The sequence below is a fragment of the Scardinius erythrophthalmus genome (genome assembly GCF_964197995.2).
Source record: "Scardinius erythrophthalmus genome assembly, chromosome: 24".
Lineage (NCBI taxonomy): Eukaryota > Metazoa > Chordata > Actinopteri > Cypriniformes > Leuciscidae > Scardinius > Scardinius erythrophthalmus.
The window spans coordinates 13711997-13737590 of NC_138244.1; the positions used below are offsets into that span (position 1 = coordinate 13711997).

The 25594-nt window shown below is 35.2% G+C and overlaps 1 protein-coding gene across 1 annotated transcript in view; it reads left to right on the forward strand.

Annotated features, from left to right (window-relative positions):
- Positions 1 to 25594, forward strand: part of galnt18a (UDP-N-acetyl-alpha-D-galactosamine:polypeptide N-acetylgalactosaminyltransferase 18a) — a 54376-nt gene that overhangs the window by 10875 nt on the left and 17907 nt on the right. The window contains exons 2-7 of the mRNA XM_081356909.1: positions 14358 to 14550; positions 14974 to 15140; positions 17580 to 17763; positions 19467 to 19664; positions 20475 to 20589; positions 24751 to 24936. Of these exons, the coding sequence (XP_081213035.1) occupies positions 14358 to 14550; positions 14974 to 15140; positions 17580 to 17763; positions 19467 to 19664; positions 20475 to 20589; positions 24751 to 24936 (1043 nt within the window). The remainder of the gene's footprint in view (positions 1 to 14357; positions 14551 to 14973; positions 15141 to 17579; positions 17764 to 19466; positions 19665 to 20474; positions 20590 to 24750; positions 24937 to 25594) is intronic.

The window sequence follows — 25594 nt, forward strand, 5'->3', positions numbered from 1 at the left end:
TTTCATTAGTCGACGCCAGACCATTAATCTTTTAATTAATTTAATTTAAACCTGCAAATAAACAAGATTGGTTGACAATATGATAAATGTTAAAAAAAAAATTTTTTGATGATAATTAAGTTTTTTTGTTTAGTGCTTTTCAAAATACATAGTTTCAAAGCAGCTTTACAGAAAATTATTATCATCATCGAAATAAATATTTCTGTTGTGCTCATATGAATAAGCATTATTTCATTAATAACAACAATTGTTATTAATAAATTATAAGTTATATTTTTATAACAGTCAGCTTTTTGCCTTTAGTTTTTGACTTTTAAAAGCTTTGTGAAACATGCTCAAAGAAATAATTTTATTAACTTAATTTAGTCCCACATGATAAGGTTTCTTATGAAACAACCCTGAGCATTTAAAAACCTCAGTTCTGCGTAACATTCATTCCTTTTAGCACTCTGCTTTAATGAGGAAGTGATTGTGGAAAAACTGAAATTCGTGAATAATTCACTGCTCAATGTCATGGATTAATAGCAAGACATATTAAAAATCGCCCAAAGAACCACCATTTTCTTTTTGCCAATGAAAGAATAATTGTCCGTGTCGGAGTGTGGAATCCATTCAGAACAGCAATCTTCCCTACAGTGTCTTAAAGTCCTGTTAGTTATTTTGATTATTCACAAGCTCTTTGAATGGGTTAGGAAATGCTTTGACAGATGATTATTGAGCTCAGTGTGGTGCACATCATGGCCAGCATTTACCAGCAGGCCCACCAAATTATTAGCAACAAAAAAGTTTTAAAGTCATTTCTGCTGAAAGCACAGTGGGATGTAGGCTATTCTATAAGTGAAAACCTCTAGGAAGAGAGACCATTTCATATACATTTACATTATGGCAGTTTGCCTATAGCTAACATGTCAAGCTAGCATAGAGGTATCGCCAGTGACTCAAATGTTTTAATTACCCAGAATAACTGATAATTGTGAGACCTGCCTCCAGTTCACACTCTGCAGGGTTGCTTGAACTCGCAGCTGTGTCGTTTGACAGCTTCGGCTTCACTTTGAAAGGCTGTTAGCACACTCCAGTTAAAGAGGCTAATGTACGTGATACCAAGCTAGCGCTTGTCACAGACCGCAGTGATGCTTCACATCTCAAGTGCAGTGCTGTGCCACGTGAGCCACTGAGTAAGTTTACTACCACGCTATGTTAGAAAAACCAAACATATGGAGCAGGTTATGTGATGCTAATCTGATGTCAAAATGTATTAGTTTACAAATCAATAGAGCTGTGTGGAGTATAATTTTTTTTATGATGCATCGCAATGCTGATGTGATTCTGCATCGTTGCATCAAAGCAAAAGAATCGATTGCCGAGTTCACGCGCGTGATCATAGGTAACTAAACCTATGTGCGTGAACTCGGCAATCGACTACTTTGGACTTCAACCGAAAACAGGATGTAAACACAGGTATTTGCGCTGGCTTAAATAACATCATTTTTATACATATCTTTCACATCTACTGCAGTCAGATTCACCCGTGTTCACTCAGAAGGAATCACTCACATTTTCTGTGCACTTGTAATGACACATCAAGGATGTTAAGAGGCTAAAAGCAGGTTTAGTACTTGCCCCATTGAAGTCAACAGGGTGCAAATTTTAAAAATAGAATAACTCGGTGTAGGCAACACCGATTTTTGTCGTTGTTCTCTGTATTGACAGCACTCCAAATGTACAAAAAAATGAGCTCAATGTTAAAATTGACCGGAGTTCTCCTTTAATGTTGATCAAGCAACAAAAGGAAAGAGGGAATCACTCACTGCTCTTGACGAAATAACTTTTGCAGTGTTAATAATAATCAATTTATTTGTAATTAATACATATTTAATTATTTTTACATTAGATTAATAATTACATTTCTGTATTATTTCTTACCTGAATGCTTCTGTTAAATGAAAAAAATGTAAAGTACTGTTAATTTATTTTTCATTCTTAGATTGTATTTGTTCTGCTGTTAGTTTTTTTGCATCTTTGTTCTTATTTTTAATAACAAAGATATAATAACAAAAGAACTATGTGATTATTAATTATTATTAATAAAATAATTGGAGGAAAAGATTGAGAATCGTTTTATAATCGAATCGTTATCGTTACCCTCTGAATTGTATCGAATCGTGAGGCAAGTGAAGATTCACATCTCTACAAATCAAGCACTGTGGTCAAAGTATTTTGAGGTCATCTTAGCATAGAATAGTGTAAGGAACTACGTGAAAAGTCTTTTTTTTATCATAATTTGTGTGAAAAGGAATAAAAGTTTTACTGCCACTAGTGTTAATTTCAGCTGGAAACTTTACAACTGTATTGTATGTATAGGTACGTTTTTGGAGTTTGCAACAATGTAGGTAGAAGCATATTTTGAATTTGTCAGCTAACCAGTTTACTCTCCTTCATGCTGTTTTAAAACCTAATGACTTCATGTTACCATTTAACTCTCCTTAATGTTGATTGAAAACTCTACGGCTTTTTTCTCCTGTGGAAATTTGGAAGGTCGTGCTTTATTTTTAATGCACACATAATGAATAAAAACTGAAGCTTTCAAACCTCAAAAAAGGATGCAAAAGCACCATAAAATTTCTGTAAGGAACATACTGAAATCCAAGTCATTATTCTTCACTAATGCTCCGACCGGATCATTGTGTCGTGTTAAAGCAACACCATGGAGTTTTTCAACCTTCATAATATATTTCCAAGACCCTTGGGATGGTACATCGACTTACAATAGGTTGAATGGCACGTCTGCCATAGCCTGACAGGGTCTGTATCGCTTTTACTGGCACTACGGAACTTCGGGGTTCGGGTAGTAACCCTGTAGCACAAAAAGAACTACAAAATTTGACTGCTTTACGGCATACCTCACTTCCCCCACCACCCCCCACCCCCCACCCCCCATTTCCTCAAATTCGGACGTGAGAGCCCAACTAGCGTTTGTTTGCCGGCTGGTATAGCGTGTGTATGTTGTTGTCATGGCCGAAGCAGCAACGAAACCGAAGAAGGCAAAGGTTTTGTCGGAGGAGACTAGGAAGAGAAAAAGGGAGAGTGACAAAATCAAAGGCCGGACGAGGATCAATATTGGTCCAGCGTTCGCTCGCTGGCGTGAGCTAAAGGAGGAGGAGGCTGACTTGGCCGTCATGCTGTTGTTATCCATTCTGTAAAACAGATTCCTTCATCAGTAATTGTCATGAATACTCCAAGAACAGCTTGTTTTGTGTTCCACTGAAGAAAGAAAGTCAAACAGGTTTGATGACATGAGGGTGAGCAATTGATGACAGAATTTCTCAGAACTATCTTTTTAAGTCTCTATAGTATTTGTGATCTTGTCTTGTCAGACTATGACTGTAAATCATCAGTCTGATAGAATGGGGCTGTTTGGATTGTGATGTTTTAGCTGTGTGTCTCTGAGTAAGGCTTACTTTGGCATACATGTATGATTCACATGCTCAAACGTGTCGCTGTGAAGTTTGAAACCATTGCGTTTTGGTTACATCAGTGGCATCTTGGAGGCATCAAGTGCTTCTAACATCTGACACACTTCAGATTTGTGGAGATGGGATATTCATAGTAACACGCCAATTGAAACCGACTTTGTTGCTGCGTAATGGTACGCTCCTCTCAAGTGGGGTACTTAGCATGCACTCGGGTGTAATATATCCCACGGCAGATCATAAAAAATTCATTGATTATTTGGTTGCCAGGACATTCACGGCCATTGTCTGATCTATTAATTTATGTGTCTTGTAGCTTCAGTTGGGTATTTAATGTGCCTTAAAGAAGGCGACAGGATCTGTCAACTTGAATGTCTCATCTGCTGTCCTCATGGCGCCGACAGGACATTTTAACCCAGCAGATGCTTACATAACAGCTCTTAATGAGAAGAGCAGCCAAAATGGCATTCATCACCAGTGAGTGGTTCACTTAGCAGCTTGGTCATTTCCACTGTTGTGAATATAACACCTATGCACTCTTAACAGTTTTATGTGATCTGATTAGGCCTGACATTTTGAGAGGTAGACATTTGGATTCAATTAATTGAAGGAACAGGATGTCAGTAGTACATTTGTCGTCAGTTGTATTCAGTGCCTAATTGGGGTCAGTGTACGATGGTTTCAGTCTTCTGTCCATTGTATTTGTGGAAGAAATTTTCTGAAACTTTGTTTGCAAAGGAACATATTGCAAAGGCATGTATTTTGAGAAAATAAATGGAGCAACCAAAATGATGGTTCATTTGTTTTAAATGGTTCTTTTAATGAATCAAAAACACTACGCAGCCTGCTGTCTGACTCTTGAACGAATGAGTCTTATGAGTCTGTTGTTTTTAGTGAATCAAAAACATACAGTCTGACTTCTCAACAAATTACTCATGTGAACTAGTTTTTTTTAGTGAATCCAAAACATACTGTAAAAATAGTGTGGTCCAATTCCTAAACCAATAACTCGAGTAAATTTTTTTGATGAAATTCTATGAAGCCTCTATGCGGGTAAATAGGGCGAATTTATGTCGGTTGATAGGTTAAAGAAGTATAGGAAAGTGTCAATGGTCCATTTCTGAGATAGGTGGCGGTAATGCACATATTTGTTTGCGATCCGCCATAAAAAAACAAGAAGAAGAAAGCGCCGGAAGCGCGCGCGCCCACAGAGCACTTGGATGTGGTTGTATACAAGAGGTAAAAACGATATAAATACTGTTCGTTTTCTCACACAAACCGCTTGTTTCGTGTCTTAGGCCATCAATGTGTATTTACGATGTTGAATTGCTTAATTTGGACTCTGTGCATGCTCTTTCAGACAGTGACCATAGACCTGCATTATATGACTGACAGACGAGAACGGTTTGACCTAAAAATATCAAAATTGAAACTACTGTGGAAACAAAGACACCTACATCTTGGATGCCCTTGAGGTAAGTTAAAACATACCAAAATTTAATTTCAAAGTGAACTATCCCTTTAAAACTTGCCAGTTTACGAGAATACTTTTTGTACGCAAGAAAAACAAAAAAAATTCTCGTCGCTTGATATCAGGCAGATATCGATTACATAGAAGCCTATGAAGGAGTGAGCTCTCAGATTTCATCAAAAATATGGTAGTCTTAAGGGGTTGGAATAACATGAGGGTGAGTAATTACTGACAGAATTTTCATTTTTGGGTGAACTAACCCTTTAGCAATGCAATTGCTCAATGGTGGCCCATTTTCTGCCTCTCCTGTGTTCAGACAGATGGCCGGCCTGGATGGCGGATCACGTTCTGGTTCGCTCTCCTCAGGACCGGCTCTGGCTCCAGGCTGAGCCAGGTCATTGAATCCAGCCTCACTTGCTCTCTATGTCACCATCCCCTGAAGGCTGCAAAAACTCTCAGAGAAATTGAATAAAATATATTTCCTGGGTTTGCCAGCAAGCTGTCCTGTTCCATAAGCTGCACAGAGTGTGATGGAGGGGAAGGCGAATGTGTGCAGATGGAACGTTTAAACTGTCAGGACATGTACCTTCTGTTTCTCCATTCTGTGGTCTTGGGTTGCCCTCTCTCAGGACACAATATTGTTTAATGACGGTGGATGGGACATTAGCCCTGTAGCCATCCTACTTTCAAGGGATTCATGTCCTATACTCAGAAAAATAAATAAATAAAAATGCTGCTTGGCAGTTATGGTCTGGCATTAATGGTCAGGGAAGATAGATATGAATATCTGGGTTTTTAAAGACCAAGCCCCCTTTTCCCCACTGTTTTTCTTCCTTTTTCCTCTCTAGTCCTCTTACAGTCTCTTATGCTCATCAAGGCTGCATTTACTGATCAAAAATACAGTAAAAACAGTTTGCTAATAATATTGTGAAATTTAAAATCAGTTTTCTATTTTAATGTATTTCAAAATGTAATTTATTCCTGTGATGCAAAGCTGAATTTTCAGCATCACAGTCTTCAGTGTCGCATGATCCTTCAGAAATCATTCTAATATTTGGTGCTCAATAAACATGTATTATCAGTGTTGAAAACAGTTGTGCTGCTTTTTTTAGGATTCTTTGATAAACAGAAAGTTCAAAAGAACAGCATTTATTCAATATAAATGTTTTCTAACATCATAAACGTCTTTACTGTCACTTTAAAAAAAAAAAACAACAACTCACTGACCCCCAAAAACCCCCATGAGTTTTTCTGGAAATATTAATCTTAATAAATAAAGTGAATCAGCTGCATTTAAATCGTTAAAATTACTAATAATATTAAAATTACCTAATATTGCATATTCTATAGGGTTGTAACAATATCATGTCACAATATATGGCAATACCAAAATGCAACAATATGTATCGTGGATACTAGTGACAATATGTATTGTGAATAGTTCACCCAAAATTAAAATTACTGTGTGAGGAAAAAATTCAAGTTTTCAGAGATTTAGTGTCAGTAGTATGATATTAAACTACTATATATAATGTTGAATATAATGTATAATAATGCAATGGAGGAATATTAGTCCTGATAATGCCAAATATCTTATGTTACCAGTAAAAAGTAGCCTACATTATTTTAAATATATCTAGTCAGTGACAGAGTGCAATTCATCTAAAATAATTCTGTATTTTCAGCTTCAGAATCATGAATATTTTCATTCTGTTGTCAACATTGTCCTGTGCATTGGGTTACCAGCACCAAGTCCAAACCTATTCATTTACACCCACAATGTAATACCAAATTTAACCATTTTAATCAACAGTACATTTTTTGTTAACCTTTCACCATATGTCTTAGAGCATCGCAATAATATCGTATCGTGAGTTCAGTATCGTGATATGTATCGAATCGTGACATGAGGGTATCGTTACACCACTAATATCCTATATTAATGCATGCAGGTTTCTACTTGCTTGGAAATAACATTAGTTTAATTATTATGATAGAAGAATTGTGTATTTTTTACAATTTTCAGCAAGGGAAGCTCAAAAATATTCCAGTGGCAGTTGTGTAAGAAATATGCAAAAGAAATCAACAATAAATGTGATTCACTCTTGCTCTTTTGGAAAGGGCAGAAGTAATTACAAACATATCGGAAACATGAATTTCGCTGAGTGCTCGCTAACTTCTCATGTCTTTCATCAGAAATATGTGCTTAATATAGGCCTAATTGCTTTGAGGGGAATAAGGTCGGTCTGACCCATATCAGTACAATTAGTCTACTTTGAAAACTGTGTAATGAAAAGGGAGGAAGCCAGATAACAGGTCTATGAGATCCAGGAAACGCAAAGTGGCATGAACATATTAGATAGCAGGAGTCTGCATATATACAGTACTGTGGAAAAATCTTAGGCACGTTAGTATTTTCAGTGAAAAAAAGGGTTTTAAGCTGGTTATTTACACAATGGACTCGATGATGGTGAGATCAGATCATAACGGCTGTTGTCAGACAAAAATCTCACTGAATTATTATAACTAATGGCAAAAAGGATGTTTGGAAATGTAAACTTTTATATTTCCTACTGACACACTACAGCAAAAGATATATGAAATGAAATATAAGTAATATAAAAAAAGTACAAGTATAATACAAAAGTGATATAAATATACAAATCCGTTAATAACGTTGAAGGTATGATGGTCGTGGAATAACTAAGGCTTTACAAAATATTAAGATGTGTATGGAATAATATATCCAAGAATGCTGTCTAAAAGACCCCTTATGCAACGAGTAATACCAGAATTGATGGAGCATTTCAGAGCCATTCACAGCACTATCAGTCATGGTTACAGATGCTCTTGCTGTGTAGTACAGCTTGTGGAAATGGCTTTGGGCATCTGGTCATTTTGTTCTGCAATGTGAAGCTTTTCTAGCAGCTCTTGACCGGCCTGAATGTATAATGACGCTGTTAGTGTGCAGAGAGACGATCCGGCTCTGAAATATGTGCAAAACAGCAAGAGAGACTTTCAGATGTGTTGAAATACAAGAGCTATTTGGATTAAGATACACTGCATTGACAGAAAGCAATAAACTGTTTTATGATCATGTCTGTGCCAAATATTTGCACTGGCATAATAACTTGAACGAAATTGGTCTGTGGTGCTACAAACAATAAACAGAAGTGTGTTTAGAGCTGTTTACATTGTCCGATGGTCTAAATTGCTGCATGAAATTTTCAAGACAGTGGACTGTGCATGTAGAATGGCACCATTTATTCACGGTATATTCAAAAACTTTAGACAATGTGAAAAAATCGTTGTCTCACCTCACTTAGAGCCGTGCACTACTGGCTAATTTAATCAAGTAGAGTATCCTGTTACCTCTTAGTCATGCACTTCTTTTCTTACAGCAAGTTAATGACGTCAGAGCTTTAAAACTATTGTTGCATCTTCACATAATTAATGTATCTTAGGAGGTGCAGGTGGAAAACATGCATTATTAATGCGGGTGTTCTATGGGGATAACTAGGTAACTTTGGTCCTGTGTACTTTCTGAAATAACTCTTTTAAAATGCACTTTTCACTCTTTGTTTAACTGATTTCATTTGTCTACTAAAAAATGAAATGGATTAGAAAATAAATCATTTATATTTAATGATATTTAAATATTTATTAATATATCTGATAACATGGTACAGCAGTGTTGTTAATTACTATCAAAGTATTTATTATACTATTTTTATTTTTAATTTTAAAGAGTTTTTAATGTTGTTTATATATCTATGTGGTGTTTTTAATATGCTTTAAGACAAACCATGTGCAAATTAGTCAGTCAACACCATTGCTGAGTATTTTCTCCTTAAAACTGAATTGATCTAAAGAGTCTCAAAAACATGGTTTGAAATCATGTGTTTCTGATGTCACAAACATGTAACCAATCCCGTCAACGTGCAGGCTGGGACTTTTCCACGGTGAACGCAAGAACACCTTTAAGAAGGGACAGGTAAAATCGAGTACATGTAACAATATAGCAGGTGAATTATGTAAATTATGTATATTACGATGTTATGATGAACTATATGCCTATCTTCACTGACGTTCTGTTCAAAGCGTTTCTAACTCAATGTCTGACTCTGAGATGCGAACAGGGGAACATGGTAAATGTAACACATTATTAGCTGTTTGAGAGAGAACGAAGTCAAGCCAAAGGCTAATCATATTAATTACCGTTATGTATCCTACGTTGTAGAGAGCGAAACATAAATGCGTTATTTTGATACATCGACTTTTAGACGACCCTGTATGATTCACTCTTCTGAATCAGTTTCTGGTTCAAACATATATGACTGCATTTAACCAATATTTCCACTTGTCATTGTGTATCGTTTACTAAAATAATACCTTTATACCTTACCTTAATGCATCTCAAGCATGCATTATTTTACACTTGTCTTTTGTCTTCTTGGTAAGCAAGTACGCTAACTTTTTGAAAAATAAAAGAAGTTTGTCATGATGAAAACGACACCACGTCTGTTTGTTGTTGTTTTAAAAAAAAAAAAAAATTCATAAAATGAAATTTCACTTTTAATGGTCGAAAATCTGGATCTTAAAACAATAAAACAATACAAATCTTTACATAAAGCATATTTGAAAAGTGCAAAAATAAATGAAAGCATTGAATAAAGCTTCCCAGACAGGTTTAAAGATTTAGTGTCTCATCAGTCTGTATGGATTTGACAGCAAAACATTAGGTCAGCTATGTAACTCATTAGGGTCATGTGAATGCTCTCATATTTTGGCTTTCGATGTCGTCTTGGGTCTGTGAGTCAGAGTCATCCTCAGACCGCTTCAGAAAAATACACATGCACACAAACCACAAGTGACATGTGCGCTCATATGAACCCTTCATTTGTGGCAAAGAGATTCTCCGAAATGTCAGAAGGACATGATGTTTTTGCATTTGCAGGCTGTTTGCATGCGCTCTTCAATAGTTTGGGTTACATGCTGGGTGTCTTGTTTTACATCCGCTCCATAGAGCTGGCACTGACAGTCAGACGGCATGCCACAGACGAGGTCAGAAATGCTAGCCGTCCGTTGTGACGCAACCCCTCCCCAGGCTTTGCATTTTAAAAGGAGAAACTACTTTCTTTTGGATTGGATCCTTCCTACTATATTTCTCTCACAATATCAATCCTTTCTTCTAGCTGTGTTTTAAAGGAATAGTTCTCTCTCAAAGCTATATAGCATATGACTTCGGAAGACTTGTAATATGGTGCACCACTGTTATGATGCTTTAATGGTGCTTTTCTGTCATTTTGAAGCTTCACAGTCCCAGTCCTCGTTGTTTTTCATTATATTGAAAAGATTGGCCTTCAAAAATTTCTCTTGTATTCCACAGATAAAAAAGAAAGCCAGGTTTTGGTAGTAAAGAGATATTTTTAATGGAAATACTGCCTGATTCTGCTACCCTTTTTTAAATATATAATCTTAGTGTTTTTTTATATTGTTGATAGCCAAAGAGATGAAAAAGTAATTTACTTAGCAGTGAGAACTTAATCTATTAACAATCGGGGCTGTAAGTACATACATGGTGTGTAGTGCAGGGGTTTGTCTCATCAACTTTACTGAGCACAGCGGTTAAGGATTATAATAATTGATTTCAAACAACCTTGTAAAATGAGCTTATAGTTTTTGTGGACTGGCTCTATTTGCTGAGTAAAGGCCATGTTAGTACTTCTTCGGCAAGCATGAATATTTTTATTAGTCACTCATTTCATACTGCATTGAATAAGTCTTTACTTTTTAACAGTAGTTTGAAAATGGATATTGCATTAAAAACAATTGCATTTTTGTCACTGCATGAGGTCGTTGCAAAGCTATATGTCTTTTAAATGTTGCTATTTAAATATTTTTGATTTTATATTGTTTTGCTGGGTGCAAATTGTGTGATCAAGAAAAATAAGAATTTAATATTATTAAAAAAATTATATTGTAATCATAATAGTTTTTTTAGAATTGAAAGAATGTTGATTTTGCCATGAATATAGCCATTGCTGCTGATGGTGTCAAATCATAAATAAATTGATGGTGGAAAAAATATGTATTAATTTTTGTGGACTTGATTATAATTAGCTCGATATTTGGTGAGTAAAGACCATCTTAGTACTACTTTATCTATACAATTTATTTCATACTGCTTTGACAAAGTAGTTTGAAAATGGTTATTGCATTAAAAAACATTTTTTGGTGTTTCTGCTGGAGGTTGTAAAGTTATGTTAATTTGAAGGATTGTTTTTGTTTTATAATTATTTTATGTATTATATATTTATTTGATATGTTTTATATTATTGTATTTCTGTGTGCAAAGTCTATGATAATGATTTTTTTTTTTTTTTATTTGATGATGATGATAATATAAAGGCAACTAGAGTGGCTTTTGTCTGTTGGGTTAGAGGAGCTATTGTGATAAAATATAGAATAATAGGTAATGAGCCCAGTTGGAACCTATCCATAACATTTGATTGTCACAAGTATACATTTTTAACCTGTATTTATTCCAAACAAAAATAAGAACAAAATGTCAGAAAGGGTGATGATTTAAAGGGGTGGTTGAATATGATTTCACTTTTCTAACTTGAGTTAGTGTGTAATGTTGCTGTTTGAGCACAAACAACATCTGAAAAGTTACGACGCTCTAAGTTCAAAGCAAAGGGAGATAAGAAATCGTGTTTTAAGGACAAACGGCTGGTAGGGACTACACAAGCTTCCTCCCGGGTTAGTGATGTCACAAACCCTAAAATGTACATAAACCCCACCCCCCGGAACGTGATTTATAGATTATAAAGACAGAATATGCTAATCAATGACTAGAAGATAACTACACATAAGCTACATAAATTCATCAACTAACCATTCAGAAATGTTGTCTACATGTTGTCACTTCTTCTTGAGTCTCTCCATCTTTCTGACTCCGGTTTGAACATAAAAGGCTAAAAGTTTTTGAAATTTTCAGTTCATGTCTGTGTGAGGTAAAAGGACACGAGCTCTTGAAGCTCCGCCCTCTGTGCCGGGAGCAGCAGCTCATTTGCATTTAAAGGAACAGACACAAAACGGTGTGTTTTTCACCCTCAAAAAGTGACAACTTTAACATGCTATATAAAAATATCTGTGGGCTAAAACTAAAACTTCACATGTGGACATCAAAGACTTATTTTACATCTTGTGAAAAGTGCATTATACCACCCCTTTAAAGAAAATTAGTTAATTTTAGCATGTTTAGTCCCTAACTTTAGTTGGCTTGTTGCTTAGCATCTCTGTATGTAATTTAATTATTATCAGTGTGATTTCCATATACCTACTGCTGTCCAGAAGACTAAATGAATATCACAGTAGGTACTATATAAGCAAACTTTAAAGTGTTCTTCCTTTTGTTCACATCATATGAAGAAAATATCCCTTTTTTCCAACCTACTCCCACTGATCTGTCAGGTTCTACAGTTAGTTCAGTCTCTGTTTGACTCTCTCCTCTTTTCTTAGCATGATACAAAACAACAGTGTCATTGAAACTGCATTGATTATCGTCTGAATCTAAAGTCATTTTAAGCGAGTATTTACTCTGCATATCAGTGTGGTCATGTTGAGACTACCTGAATTACATGGTGAACTGAACTTCTAAACACAATAATGGAGGCTTTTTGGACCATAAATACTGTTATTCATCTTGCAGCTTGATTCCCAGCCAGTAAAACGTTGTGGCCTGTTTTTTGTTGGCTCTATTTGAATGTAGGCTACTATGCTGAATAGATCTGGAACGAGGCTAAGCTCTATTTTACTGTAAAAGTGACTCTCAAGGCGAATGCCTAGCCTTCTATTGTACTAAAATCGAGCCACAGTCCTATGTTGAGATCGCTGATGCTGTTTGGAAATAATTGAAAAAAAGATAATGGTCACAAAGTAAGCTAGAAATAAAAAGTGTAAAGATTACCATCAAGGACTGATTTTTTAAAATTATTATTATTTATGATTTCGGATGTAAATATAAAGGAACGGCAGCCTAAAATTGAATGTTTACACGACAGCCCCTTAAAAGGCGTTTATAGTTTGTGAAAGCTGTCTTCTGCTGTGAAGTTGGTTTCAAACTGTCAGTGTCTGCAAAGATGAATGATTCTCACCAGACCAGCTCTATGCAGTGGCTGTAATTAAATAACCTCTGCTGTTAATTAGCATTCCTTAATTACCTCCATTGGCCTTTCATCATTCTTTGAGCATTGCCAGGGCTCTTTCCCTCTGTTCTGTCTGCATACTCAGCAGTCATATTTCTACAACCTGTCATATTTTCTTAGTTTTTGAATTTGATGTTGTGGAAGGTAGATATTTGCTGTCTGTGCAGCTCGATGGAGAGTTTCTGCAAGAAGAATTAGCTTTCCTCAAGACCTTGATGGGATCTCCAAGTTGATGAATGGAAGTTACAGAAGTAATGAATCATAATTTTTCGTGGCAATAGTTTCCAAACTGCAACTGGCTGTCTTCCATTGTAAAGTACTATGGTGTTATCGTACCATAATACCATAGTATTAAATTATGCCGTTGTATATAGTACTCCCAGGTATGATATTGTCACATGTCCAAAAAATATGTATTTACCATGGTACATAGTAAAAACACATGATGTTACCTTATAGTATCATGTTTAAAAAAACATAGTATTTTTTTTTCATTGTGTTCCTCATACTATTTATTTATTTATTTATTTATTTATTTATTTATTTATTTATTTATTTATTTATTTATTTATTTATTCATTAATTCATTGTACAACACTTTGGTCAACTTTGTTTTTTTTTTTAAATGTGCTTTATAAATAAATGATTGATTGATTGATTGATTGATTTGTCTGTGTGTAATATGTTTAATTATATTAGAATGTATTGTTTTATGGCATTGTTAATATTTATGCATTAATATTAATAATATTTATTGTTATTGAATATGTCAATTATTATTACTATTTCGGTTGTTATTATAATTTATACTATTATTATTGTGTTATTGAATAATAATAAAATAATAATAATTTAAATAGTTATATAAAAACAAATATTTAAATATGTATTAATAATAATAATAATAATACTTTGTAAATATTTGAATGATTATTTAACAGAGCAATAATAATACTAATTCTAATAATAAAATAATTAAAATATTAAAACATAAAATGTTGAAAATTAATAATATTGTTATTGTTTTTTAAATAAATTATTGTTATTGTAGTTTATGAATTATTTGCAGATTGTACATTATTTGATGCATCATGAGTGAACATGAGTTAATGTTAAAGACTTTGTGAGTGGGTGTTGACCACCCTTACCCAGAAGCCTTTGGGCTTACACTGCTAACACTGTTCTTTTTTTCTGAACTTCTAGAGAAACCTTTAAAAGATGCAGACGACACAGCCGACATGTCCCTCTCAGACTCTCTTTTTGCACGCTGGGGTCACGACCTCGGCCCAGAGAGCCGCAAGGTGGCCCTGAAGAAGTTCCAGTACTACGGTTACAACAGCTACCTCAGCGACAGGCTTTCTCTAGACAGAGCCATCCCAGACCTCAGGCCAGACGGGTGAATGAATCACTCTTATTAGCATATACTGTAAATGCACTCACCCTTTGTTCTTTTGCAAACATTGATTTTCCTGTATCATTTTGGTCCTGGTGAACAAAACAAAGAAATCACTTAGAAGAAGTGAAGATATGCAGATTTCCTCATAAATCATCGGACCTTTTTTAAAAATGAAATAAATAGTTTCCTGGTCACAGTTCGGTCAAACCAAATCGAAAGTTAAACAATAAAATAGTTCATAATTTTAATTTATATATTTTATATCAGGCAGTTGTCATAGACAATACAGAAAACTATATGAAACAGTATGTATATAAATTGTAACGTACATTTTTATGGAGAAAAATAAGATATTTATTCATGGAAAGACTTCTCTTCCAGGTGTGTGATCCTCTATTTATGTTTGTTTTTATCCTCCTGCAGGTGCAGAAACATCTCATACCCCTCCAGTCTACCCCAAGTCAGCATCATCTTCATCTTTATGAATGAGGCGCTGTCGGTCATCCTGCGTTCCGTTCATTCGGTGATCCATCGTACGCCCTCTCACTTGCTCAAGGAGATAATCCTCGTGGATGACAACAGCAACAACGGTGAGGGCCTGTTGCTGCCTCAGCGCTGCTTTTTTGATTTGCCAGAGGCAGACAGGGACTCCTTCAGTGGGGATTGATTCTTGTATGACAGATTACGATGAATAATGCATATGAATGTGGATTCATGTGGAAAGGATATCTGAGGTCTGTAACATGATAAGACTAGGGGATTATGGGCTGCAGCTTTGCCGTCTGAAGCGAGACTTTTTTCTCACAAATGTTCTGGTCTTGAAGCGACCAGTTTAATCAAGTAAAATCTTTTATTTAAGGCAGTGTGCCAACTTGCACATTATGGCCTGGTTTCACAGACAGGGCTTAGAATAAGCAAGGCCTTAGTTTGATTAGGACATTTAAGTAGCTTTTATTAACCTGCAAGGACATTATAAAAGCACATACAGTATAAATGGGTTTGTATACATAAAAATGCATAGCTACCCATCAGGAAAAATAATGTTTTATTATTATATATAATAAAAGTTTCTCCTCACTATGTTTACATTTTACTTGCACATTTTCTGTAAAGCTGCTTTAGCAAATAAGATGCTTTATACAAATCATTTTCTGTTCACATTAATGGTGGTGGAAAAATATATGCCGTCAACTTAATAAAATAATTAATAATAAATAAAAGCGTCTGCCAAATGCATAAATGTAAATGTGAATGTAAATGTAAATGGCAATTGTCAATAATAATTAATATTTCAGAGATCATATTTTAATATTGCATAATCATCATATAAAATATATACGAGACAGTGACCTAAGAGTATTTTTTTATAAGATATTAATAATAATTATTGTTAATAATATTCATATTTTACAGCCAATATTTTAATATTTTATAATATTATTAAATATAAGATACACTGTCAATATAATATAAGTAAAAAAAAATATATATATATATATATATATATATATATATATATATATATATATATATATATATATATATATATATATATATATATATATATATATATATATATATATTAAGTATTTAAAACATTTCAAAAAATAAAACAGATATCTACATATAGTATTGCATTAGCCTGGCAAGCCAGACCTACATCAAGATGTTAGGTCTGGAAACTCACCATAGTCACGGCTCAATCCGAGGGGCGGGATAAACGGCTGTCTTTCAAATTCCCTCTGCACGCAATAGGACAGCGCTTCAACCAACCAGAGCGTTTTCCCAACAGCGGAGCTTAGTTGATAGATTCAACTTTTGCCATATCTGGCCGGCAAAACGACGAACACATCTTCCTTTTTTTAAGAATGACTTAAGTGCCGTTCTTTGCTCTTTTCTCAAAGAAAAACTTAACTCCAAGTCCTCCAGAGTCGCGGCCAAAGCCGATTCGAAAGACCGTTGTTCTCCATCAGCAGCCGCCATTCTTTGTTTTCAAGTAGCAGCAGCCAGGTAACCGTCGCAACTCTGTAGTGTATGTTAAGACCGCCCCCGCCTACTCTATACACAACGTGATTGGCCTGACCCAATCTGGGTTTTTGCAGCGAGAAGGTTTATTGAGAGTTGCTAGACGTACCTGGCTGCGAAATACATTTTGCTGCCGCTAGGGTGCGTCTAGATTTCTAGGCTAGTATTGCATATATCTATATATCTATATATCTATATATCTATATATCTATATATATATATATATATATATATATATATATGCTTTTATATTTTAGCAAGGGGATCAATGATTTGTTTTTCCTTCACATTAAAATGTTGGAAAACCCCTGGTGTAGACTACTGGCTTAAGAATGATTATTTTCTGAAGATAACTGCTGTGTTGTGGGCTAAAGTACACCACTGAGGTGGGTTTATCTCAGGCACATCAGAAAGTAAAGCTTTTTATTTGCTCCCAGTCACCTCTAGAGTATTTGTTTTTTTTCCAGAATAATGGCTTCACAGTGGTTATGCTACAGTGACCTTTTACTCTGCGTGTGTGGGGTATAGCGAGGGGGCAGGGGGGGTTAACGTGAGGTACAGAGGTTCGGACATTTCATTCTCTCACAGATTGGCAGTGGCCCCACGTCACACCATCTGGTTGCCATGGTGAGACAGGATGATGGCTTTCTCTCTAATAAAAACAAACAGCACGGGAGACAGATGGGAGGGGAGTAATCACCAGCAGACAGCGGTGAAGACTCCAAATATCACAGACCCATGGCAAATATTAGTGTCTGATGTTTGCAGCGCTTCAGTACATGTTCGTAATTCCCTGAGAGATCGAGGGGGGAGTCTATATAAACGAATTTTGATTAGAATGTAATAAAGTCAGGTGCAGGTGTCACTAGGGTCTTCCCGCTTCATTTCTCGCAAGTACTGAAACCTTCTCAGAGGCCACAAGGGTGATTTAGTAAACCGCAGGTATGAGTGTTTATATTGCAGGTTTTTCAACTAATCCCTCTTTCCCTTCCATTGACTCAAAGCTGAACTGTCGGAAAACCTGCAGAGGTTTGTGGATGAGACCAACCAGCAGCGTCCCGACTTCATCAAAGTGGTTCGGCATGAGAAACAGGAGGGCTTGATTCGCTCTCGGGTCAGTGGCTGGAGAGCTGCGACCGCCCCCATCGTGGCCCTGTTTGATGCTCACGTGGAGTTCAACATCGGATGGTCAGTGAAACTTGATTTTTAGGTTATTTTCTGCCAGAACTTAGCATGAAAATGCTAAAAGTTTTTTTTTTTCTTTTTCTTATGTATTCAAAATATGATTGAGAGTTCATATAATATAAAAGTTATAAACAATTTACATGTTAAATATTATCTATATCTATCTATCTATATATATATATATATATATATATATAAATAAATATATATATGATATAGGTGTAATTTTATCACCACTTATGAAATAAAAGTAGTATGACTGAATTGAAAGATTTGATTTTTAAAGTATTTAAATTTATATTTCCTTATATAGTTTTATCTACTGATCAAAATGGTTCAGTAAAACTGATTTAGACCAAAACATGACCAAACACTGTTACTTAGCATATTATGATCACATTTTTCTTGATGTAAATATTTTAATGATACTGTTGGTACATATTCATTTTTATTATACCAAATGATGGCAGAGTTTTAGTAGGATGTGGTGGGCTATGAACAAAAATGCTAAACAAAATTCTAATCAGTGAAAATTGTTCATAAAACCATTATTATGGAAATTGCCACACTGAATTGATGAAGGCAACATATGTAACATTTGCATGTTTCATGAAAGAGGTCAAAAGGTTCTGAATAAATCTCATTTTCACGTCCAGTTTTCTGTTACAGCCTATTTGTACCCAGTCTGATATGACTAAACAGCATGAAAGTACAAAATATTCATAAAGTTTTGCAACAAAACTATTTGCACAGTTTTCTCTGAGAATGCCATTCTCTGTTTGGCATTCAAACAAATAGAAAATCAATCTATCCTCCTACAAAAAAAAAAAAAAAAACTATTACCGCAGGAAATTCATAGACATGCAGTTTAATTTAAAATCTAGTCGTGCAGGCATTTTCATGCTGAGAATTCAGATTTGGTGTGAAAAGGCCTTCTGCATAATGTTGTTTTTGATCATTGTTTGTATAGAGCGTCGTAACTTGTAACCCTCATTGCTCTTTTGACCCCCCGATACGAGTGAATTCAAATAATTGCTTGCTTAACAAATCACGTTAAGTCAGTGTAACTGTTCAAATGTAGATGGAGACCAACAGTATGTGGATGGAAATGCTGTTCTTCCTGTGCGGCGTGAGTTCCCTGTGGGTGTGAGGCCAGGAATATTAGCAGAAGTGCCTGTCTACTGCAATTACTGTTCTAGGCACAGCTGTCAACTCACATACCTGTTAATTATTCTCAGTGAAACATGTCGAAAAAAACCCTCTTAAAGGGCTTAGATAGCGTCCAAAATCTATCTTATGGATGTCAGCTTATTCCTGCTCGAAATTCATGCTGCGTTCCATCAGTCCATGGATGCATCTGGAACTTTCTCTGGGGTTCAATGTGGTTTTTATAGAGTGGATAGTACAGCTTTTAGCTTGCCTGAGGCTATTCTCTGAGTTTAAATGCAGCGCTAATGCCTGTCTTCACAACTTTTGAGATGGTCTTTTAAAGTACCATTATCTCCAACAATGACATTTTAAGTTTTAGATCGATGGGTTCTGGAAACTACAAGTGTGAAATCACCTTTCAGATTCAGTGGCATTAAAGGGGATTCATTAAACATTATATTCTACGATTTCTGAGCTCCAAGAGACAAAATTAGATAGATCCATCAAAAACTTACTGCCCTTGAACTTAAAGCATGTTCTATTTCTGTTGATCTAAGGGCTGAACCAATCCTTCACAGAATCAAAGAGGACAGAACCCGGGTCATCTCGCCATCATTCGACAACATCAAATACGACACGTTTGAGATCGAAGAATATCCCCTCTCGGCTCAAGGATTCGACTGGGAGCTTTGGTGTCGCTATCTAAACCCTCCCAAATCCTGGTGGATACAGAAGAATCAAACTGCACCAATCAGGTATTCAAGCAAGATACAATCAGTGTCAGCTCAATGGTTCTACAAAGACAGGTTCTGATCTATCTATAACTAGTATTTGTTTTAAGACAGGCCTTTAAACAAAAAAAACATTTAGGACCTTTTTTGACAAATTACAGAATTACTGTTTAGGTTACCTTACAGCTAATCAATAACCTGTCAATTTTGTCAAATATAATCTGAATGCTTTTTTAGATTACTAGATTATCAGATTTGAATATATATCTTTAATGTTGGAATATTATAGCAACCAGCCAGTAGATAGACTTATGCAAGTCCTAAACTAAAATATAACGTTAAATTTCAGAGTAATGGTTCCTGGTTCATTTCCATTAAGACACAAACTGGCTCATAGTTCAGTGAAGGAGTCACTCAGTAATGGCTCTGATTCACTTTCTGAGTCAATCCTATTCAAACTCATAAGTAAGTTTAAAATGGATTCATGAACACTTTAGTTTTGACTGAATTCTTAAGAATCATTTGACAGCGAACCGGACATTCCGACTAGAGTATCCACACACAGACATTTATACAAAATATATAAATTTTATATGTATACACATACATAATGTAAACAAACTTTTATGTTAGATGCGATTAATCACGATTAATCGATTTGACAGCACTCATTTTTTTTAAATCACTCTCCTTGCCCTCTTAACAACCTGTTTTCTGTTAAATAGTGACTTTTAATGGCCAATTCCAAATTACTATATACCCTTAATGTAGTAAAATATGTTTTCATAACTCATTTGAGTTCATTGTTGCCGTGTGCATTTCCTCTCTCTGCAGGAGTCCCGCTCTGATCGGTTGCTTTGTAGTCGATAGGGAGTATTTTGAGGAGATTGGTCTGCTGGATGAAGGGATGGAAGTTTATGGAGGGGAAAACGTGGAGCTGGGGATCAGGGTAAGAGCTATTCAGACTGCCGGGATGTCTGGAGTTTGAGTAGACAAGTAGACGCATGCCAATGAATAATGCTGTTTCATTTGATGAAAAGATGCTTGATACGGGTTGTTCTTTGAGGGCAGATGAATATGTGGGGGTTTGCAGCCTCTGGTGTGTGTCTGTGTGCGAGAAATGTTTTTTCCAACATTGTGCAGCCCTAGTGTGTATCATCACACACAATTAAAGTGAAGCTCTCTGCAGCTTGCTAATGATAACCTGCCATACAGACGTTTTGCTCCAAAATGGCGGGGTCCTAACCTCTCAGTATTACACATGTACAGAGTCCCATTGAGACCTCTGCCGACTCCCATCAAACCCAGCGGCACTGTAATTTGCCTCCGCAGCCAGAATCCAAGCCCAGGCTGTGAATGGAGCTCGCCAGCGGACACGCAGCCACTTGCTCTTACTGTGATTTGGCCTAGCAAAGTTGCAATCAATCCACGCGGGGTGCACCTTCACAATACAGAGCGGATCAAACCCCCCCATTACACGCACAGACATCTATTATGATTTTTTTCCTCTTTTTTTCCTGGTTTCATCACTAAGGGCCTCAGTGAGCAGAGAGGAAATGGAAATGTCTCAGGAAGACACAGGCACCATGTGTGCGGCGGGATTCGGATAATGGCTCTCAACATCTGTTCATACAGCTGTGTATCTACAACCTAATTCCTCACTCTCATCTTTTAAGCTCCTTTGTGCCTCCGAATCTCCAAATGCAACATTGCACAAATGTTGCAGTCCTGCAGACTTTCCCAAAAGGAATGATATTGAGATAAATTTTTATTGTCATTCAGTTGCATTTTTAGTCTATTTAGATCAACAAATGCTATATGGACTGCAAAAAATTCATTTAAATCAGTATTTTCATCATGTTTTATAGCGAAAATACCTAAAAATTGAATGTATTATTATTACTCTATTTACTTCGTTGTAGTGAACAATTCATCCATGCAAGTCAATCCCCAAAAAAATCTTTCTCTGGTAAATCTGGTAATCTTTCATTAAACTCTGAAAATATATTATTTAGAAAATTATTTAGTTTAAATTCTTAAAACAATAAATTAAAATTTTCCAAGTAAATCTTATTTCTTAGATATTTTGCCACAAATAAAAAAGCAAAACAAAATATGTGTTTTTTTAATGTGGGACTTGCATTTTTAGTCTATTTAGATCAACAGATGCTTTATACACTGCAAAAAAATACATTTCTAATCTGTATTTTTATCTTGTTTTACAGTGAAAATACCTAAAAACACAATCAAATTAATTGAGAAGCCTCTTCCCTAAATACATAAAATACAAGATAAAATTAATTGAGAAGCATCTTGAATTTTTTTTTTAAATTTTAAATATTTTTACATTTATTAATTTAGAAAATGCTTTTATCCAAAGCGACTTACAAATTAGGAATAGTTAACTTGAGTTATGTCTATTTTTCTTATAACATTGGTAAAAAAAATTGAAAAAAAAGTTTTTATTTTATGCTTAAATGAAGAAGAAATAATCTTATGATTAAGAACACAATGATTCTGAAGATGATGTTACTTTTTTTTCACCCTGTCAGTCAAACTCAAGCTGGCGCTGTCTGAAGCAAAAGAAAATGTCCCGTTTTGCTGACCCTCATTGACATTGTGTTGACGGGAGTTATTTTGCGCTTTGGAAGAGGGTGCACACTCAATAAAAGGTCAACTCATCTGTGCTCTTCTATTCTTAGCCCTCGCTAAAGGGCTCTGTTTATCAGGCATGGAGAATGAATACTGTCTTTGATCATGTTAGACGTCAGCATAGTTTTATTTGCAATCTGTTGCCACAGCATGTCAGTTTTGTTCCAGGTAAAGAGTAATGACTTTGTCAATAATGTCCCTTGGGCGACATGTTTATTGATGGTTAATTCAGTCAAGGTAGAGGAGCGTTGAACACATACAAGGTAATTTCAATATTCATGCATCATGAAAATATGCAACAAAAAAATCGTAATATTTTGTTTTTCAGTTACAAAATATGTAAATGTCCTTAAAAAAATAAATATAAATGATTATTATTATTATATTAATAATATAATATTTTCTATATCATGAAATTTTTTTCACCCAGTGATGATGAATATTGTTATTACTATTATTAAAACATTATTATTATTATTATTATTATTATTATTATATTTCTTTTTCAGAAAATATATGATGAAATAAGCTATTTAACCCAGTGTTGATTTTACTATTTTTGATTATTATTATTATTTTACATTTTTTCAGTTATATACAGTTTTTCACCCAGTGTTGATTTGTTGTTGTTATTATTTAAACATTATCATCATTTTTGTATTAATAATATAATATATTTTCAGAGAATTTATTATGAAATAAGGTTTTCACCCAGTGTTGTTGATGATGATGAATTCCTGGAAAATATATAATGAAATAAGTATTTTAACCCAGTGTTGATTTTTATTTTTATTTTATTATTATTATTATTATTATTATTATATTAATATATATATATTTTTTTCAGAGAATAGGTTATATCATGAAATAAGTTTTTTTCACCTAGTGTTAATTTTTATTGTTGTTGTTATTTAAACAATAATATTATTATAAAAAATGTTATCAGTTATGTACAGTTTTTAACCCAGTGTTGATTTAGATTATTTTTGAAAAGAATAATTATTATATTTTTAGTCTAAAAAAAGAATAAAACAAGAATATTAAATATACATTTTAGCTTCTTTTTTTCTTCTTCGTTTTAGATCACTCTTGGTAAAACAAATTTGGGAAAGAGACCAAGTCTTAAATGTCTCCCAGACAATATAAAGCCGGTTTGATTCTCATTTCATGCTTTCAAAATTTGCCTCAGTGCGATTACGGTCTGAATATCTCCGTCTGCAGCAGGTATTGTATGCAAATGTGAGAAATTATTTTTTAATGCTTTGGGAGAACAGACGGCTCAGTCATGGATCATTGGGATTGTTGTCAATGATTATGCATATAAATCATTCTCCTGGCAAATAGGAACAACACACATCTGTCCACTTCCTGTTGAATCCCACCCAATCAGTCTTGGCGTTAAAAGCCTGCCAAACAAGCAGATCAGGCAGAGCAAATGTGATACCCCCCTTCCTTTTAAAACAAATAATCATATTCAAAATACGGCACCAGGGTCTCTTGATAAACCAACTTTTTGTTTGATGCAAATTAGATGAATTTAAATATACGCAACACGTGTTCAAATAGCTTGCTGCACTGAAACGACCCTGACATATGTGCCAGCCAGATGTTGCACTTCATATTTCACCAAACCGGGCCTGAATGCAAGTGTTTGGGTGTGAATGTCTGAATGAAGTGCAGCATGCTGGCATGTGGCCTATATAATCCCGAGTGAAGATTTACTAGAGAGATGTACAAAGCACAGAGAGATGCTCCCGGTTTAGAAGCTCTGCGTGAGTGCAGTGGGTGCAAAAAAACAGGGAATCAAACCAACGCACACAAATAAGCTGCCACTCTCCATTTTCAGCTGCATAACACGCACTCATTGAGGGTAAATCATTGAACAAATGTTTATCACTGTATATGAAAGCACTCCAGGAAAACAGCAGCGGTTTGTGGTTTTTCTCCCATCTTTACTGACACAACAGGCGGTTACTGCACTGTGTCAATGTCAGTAGCATGTCAGGGAAATATGTTCAATTATAACAAATGAAATGGTCTGTTTGAGCTTTCAAAGGTTTTTTTCGATAGAAAGCCTCTATATTGTTTTTTAACTGAAGAGCAGTTTAGTGAGTTTAGTTTGAACAAAGAGCTCCGCTGTGTGGAAATGAGTAACCTTTAGATGATAATTGTAGGAGATGAGCATCCTTGATTTGAAGTGTATTGTTTACTGTAGCTTATTTTTTCTACAAGCCCTTTTTAAATTTTCTAATTAAATACAAAAGTGCTTTTTGTTCCTTGTGGAGTTTGATTTATGTGGGGGGGTTTTTCAGTAATTTGGATTATTCTGCTAAATGGACTCACATAATGAATCTTAAGAACTTGGCGTATTTGTTTTTGTAGAGTGCCTAATGGATGTTAAAGGGCATTTTACAGAGCTAATTTTTCTTCGTCCTTCCATTCATGTGTGTGTAATCAGGTATGGCTGTGCGGAGGAAGTGTGGAGGTCATGCCCTGTTCCAGAATAGCTCATATCGAGCGCGCCCACAAGCCCTACACGGAGGACCTGGCAACTCACGTACGCAGGAACGCTCTGAGAGTGGCCGAGGTTTGGATGGACGAGTTCAAGAGCCACGTTTACATGGCCTGGAACGTTCCACAACAGGTACTAAACCTATGAATAGTTGACTGGATGGGCCACGTTTAAAGAATTTGAAAATCTGGGATTTAAAATAAACTGATAAAATAAATATCAAATAAACTAATCGTTTTTAGAAGTGAATTAAAAGAAACCATATTATATAAAATGTACAAGAACTATTTAAGAGTCTGCAATCACTAATCCAAAAAAAAGGGGGTCCTATTATTCTTTTCCACTTTTTCAACTTTAGTTAGTGTGTAATATTGCTGTTTGAGCATAAAAAATATCTGCAAGGTTACAAATCTCAAAGTCCACTCCTAAGGGAGATTTTTTTAATTTAAAAGAATCCACTTTTTAAAGGAACACGCCACCGTTTTTTCATATTAAACTATGTTATTCCCTTAACTAAGATGAGATGAGTTGATACATACCAAGTATGGTGACACAAAATAAAACGTGGCGCTTTTCTAAGAGGGTAAAAAGGATAATGTATGGCGGAATAGCACTTGGGAGCACTTCGACTCCGAGTAATATCATCACTCCTGAAAAATCCTCTCCCCCTCTCCCTCTCACGTTCTGTCATTAGAACCAACGTGACTTTTTACTGCGCCGAGTCTAAGTGCTCCCAAGTGCTATTCCGCCATACATTATAGTTATCCTTTTTACCCGCTTAGAAAAGCGC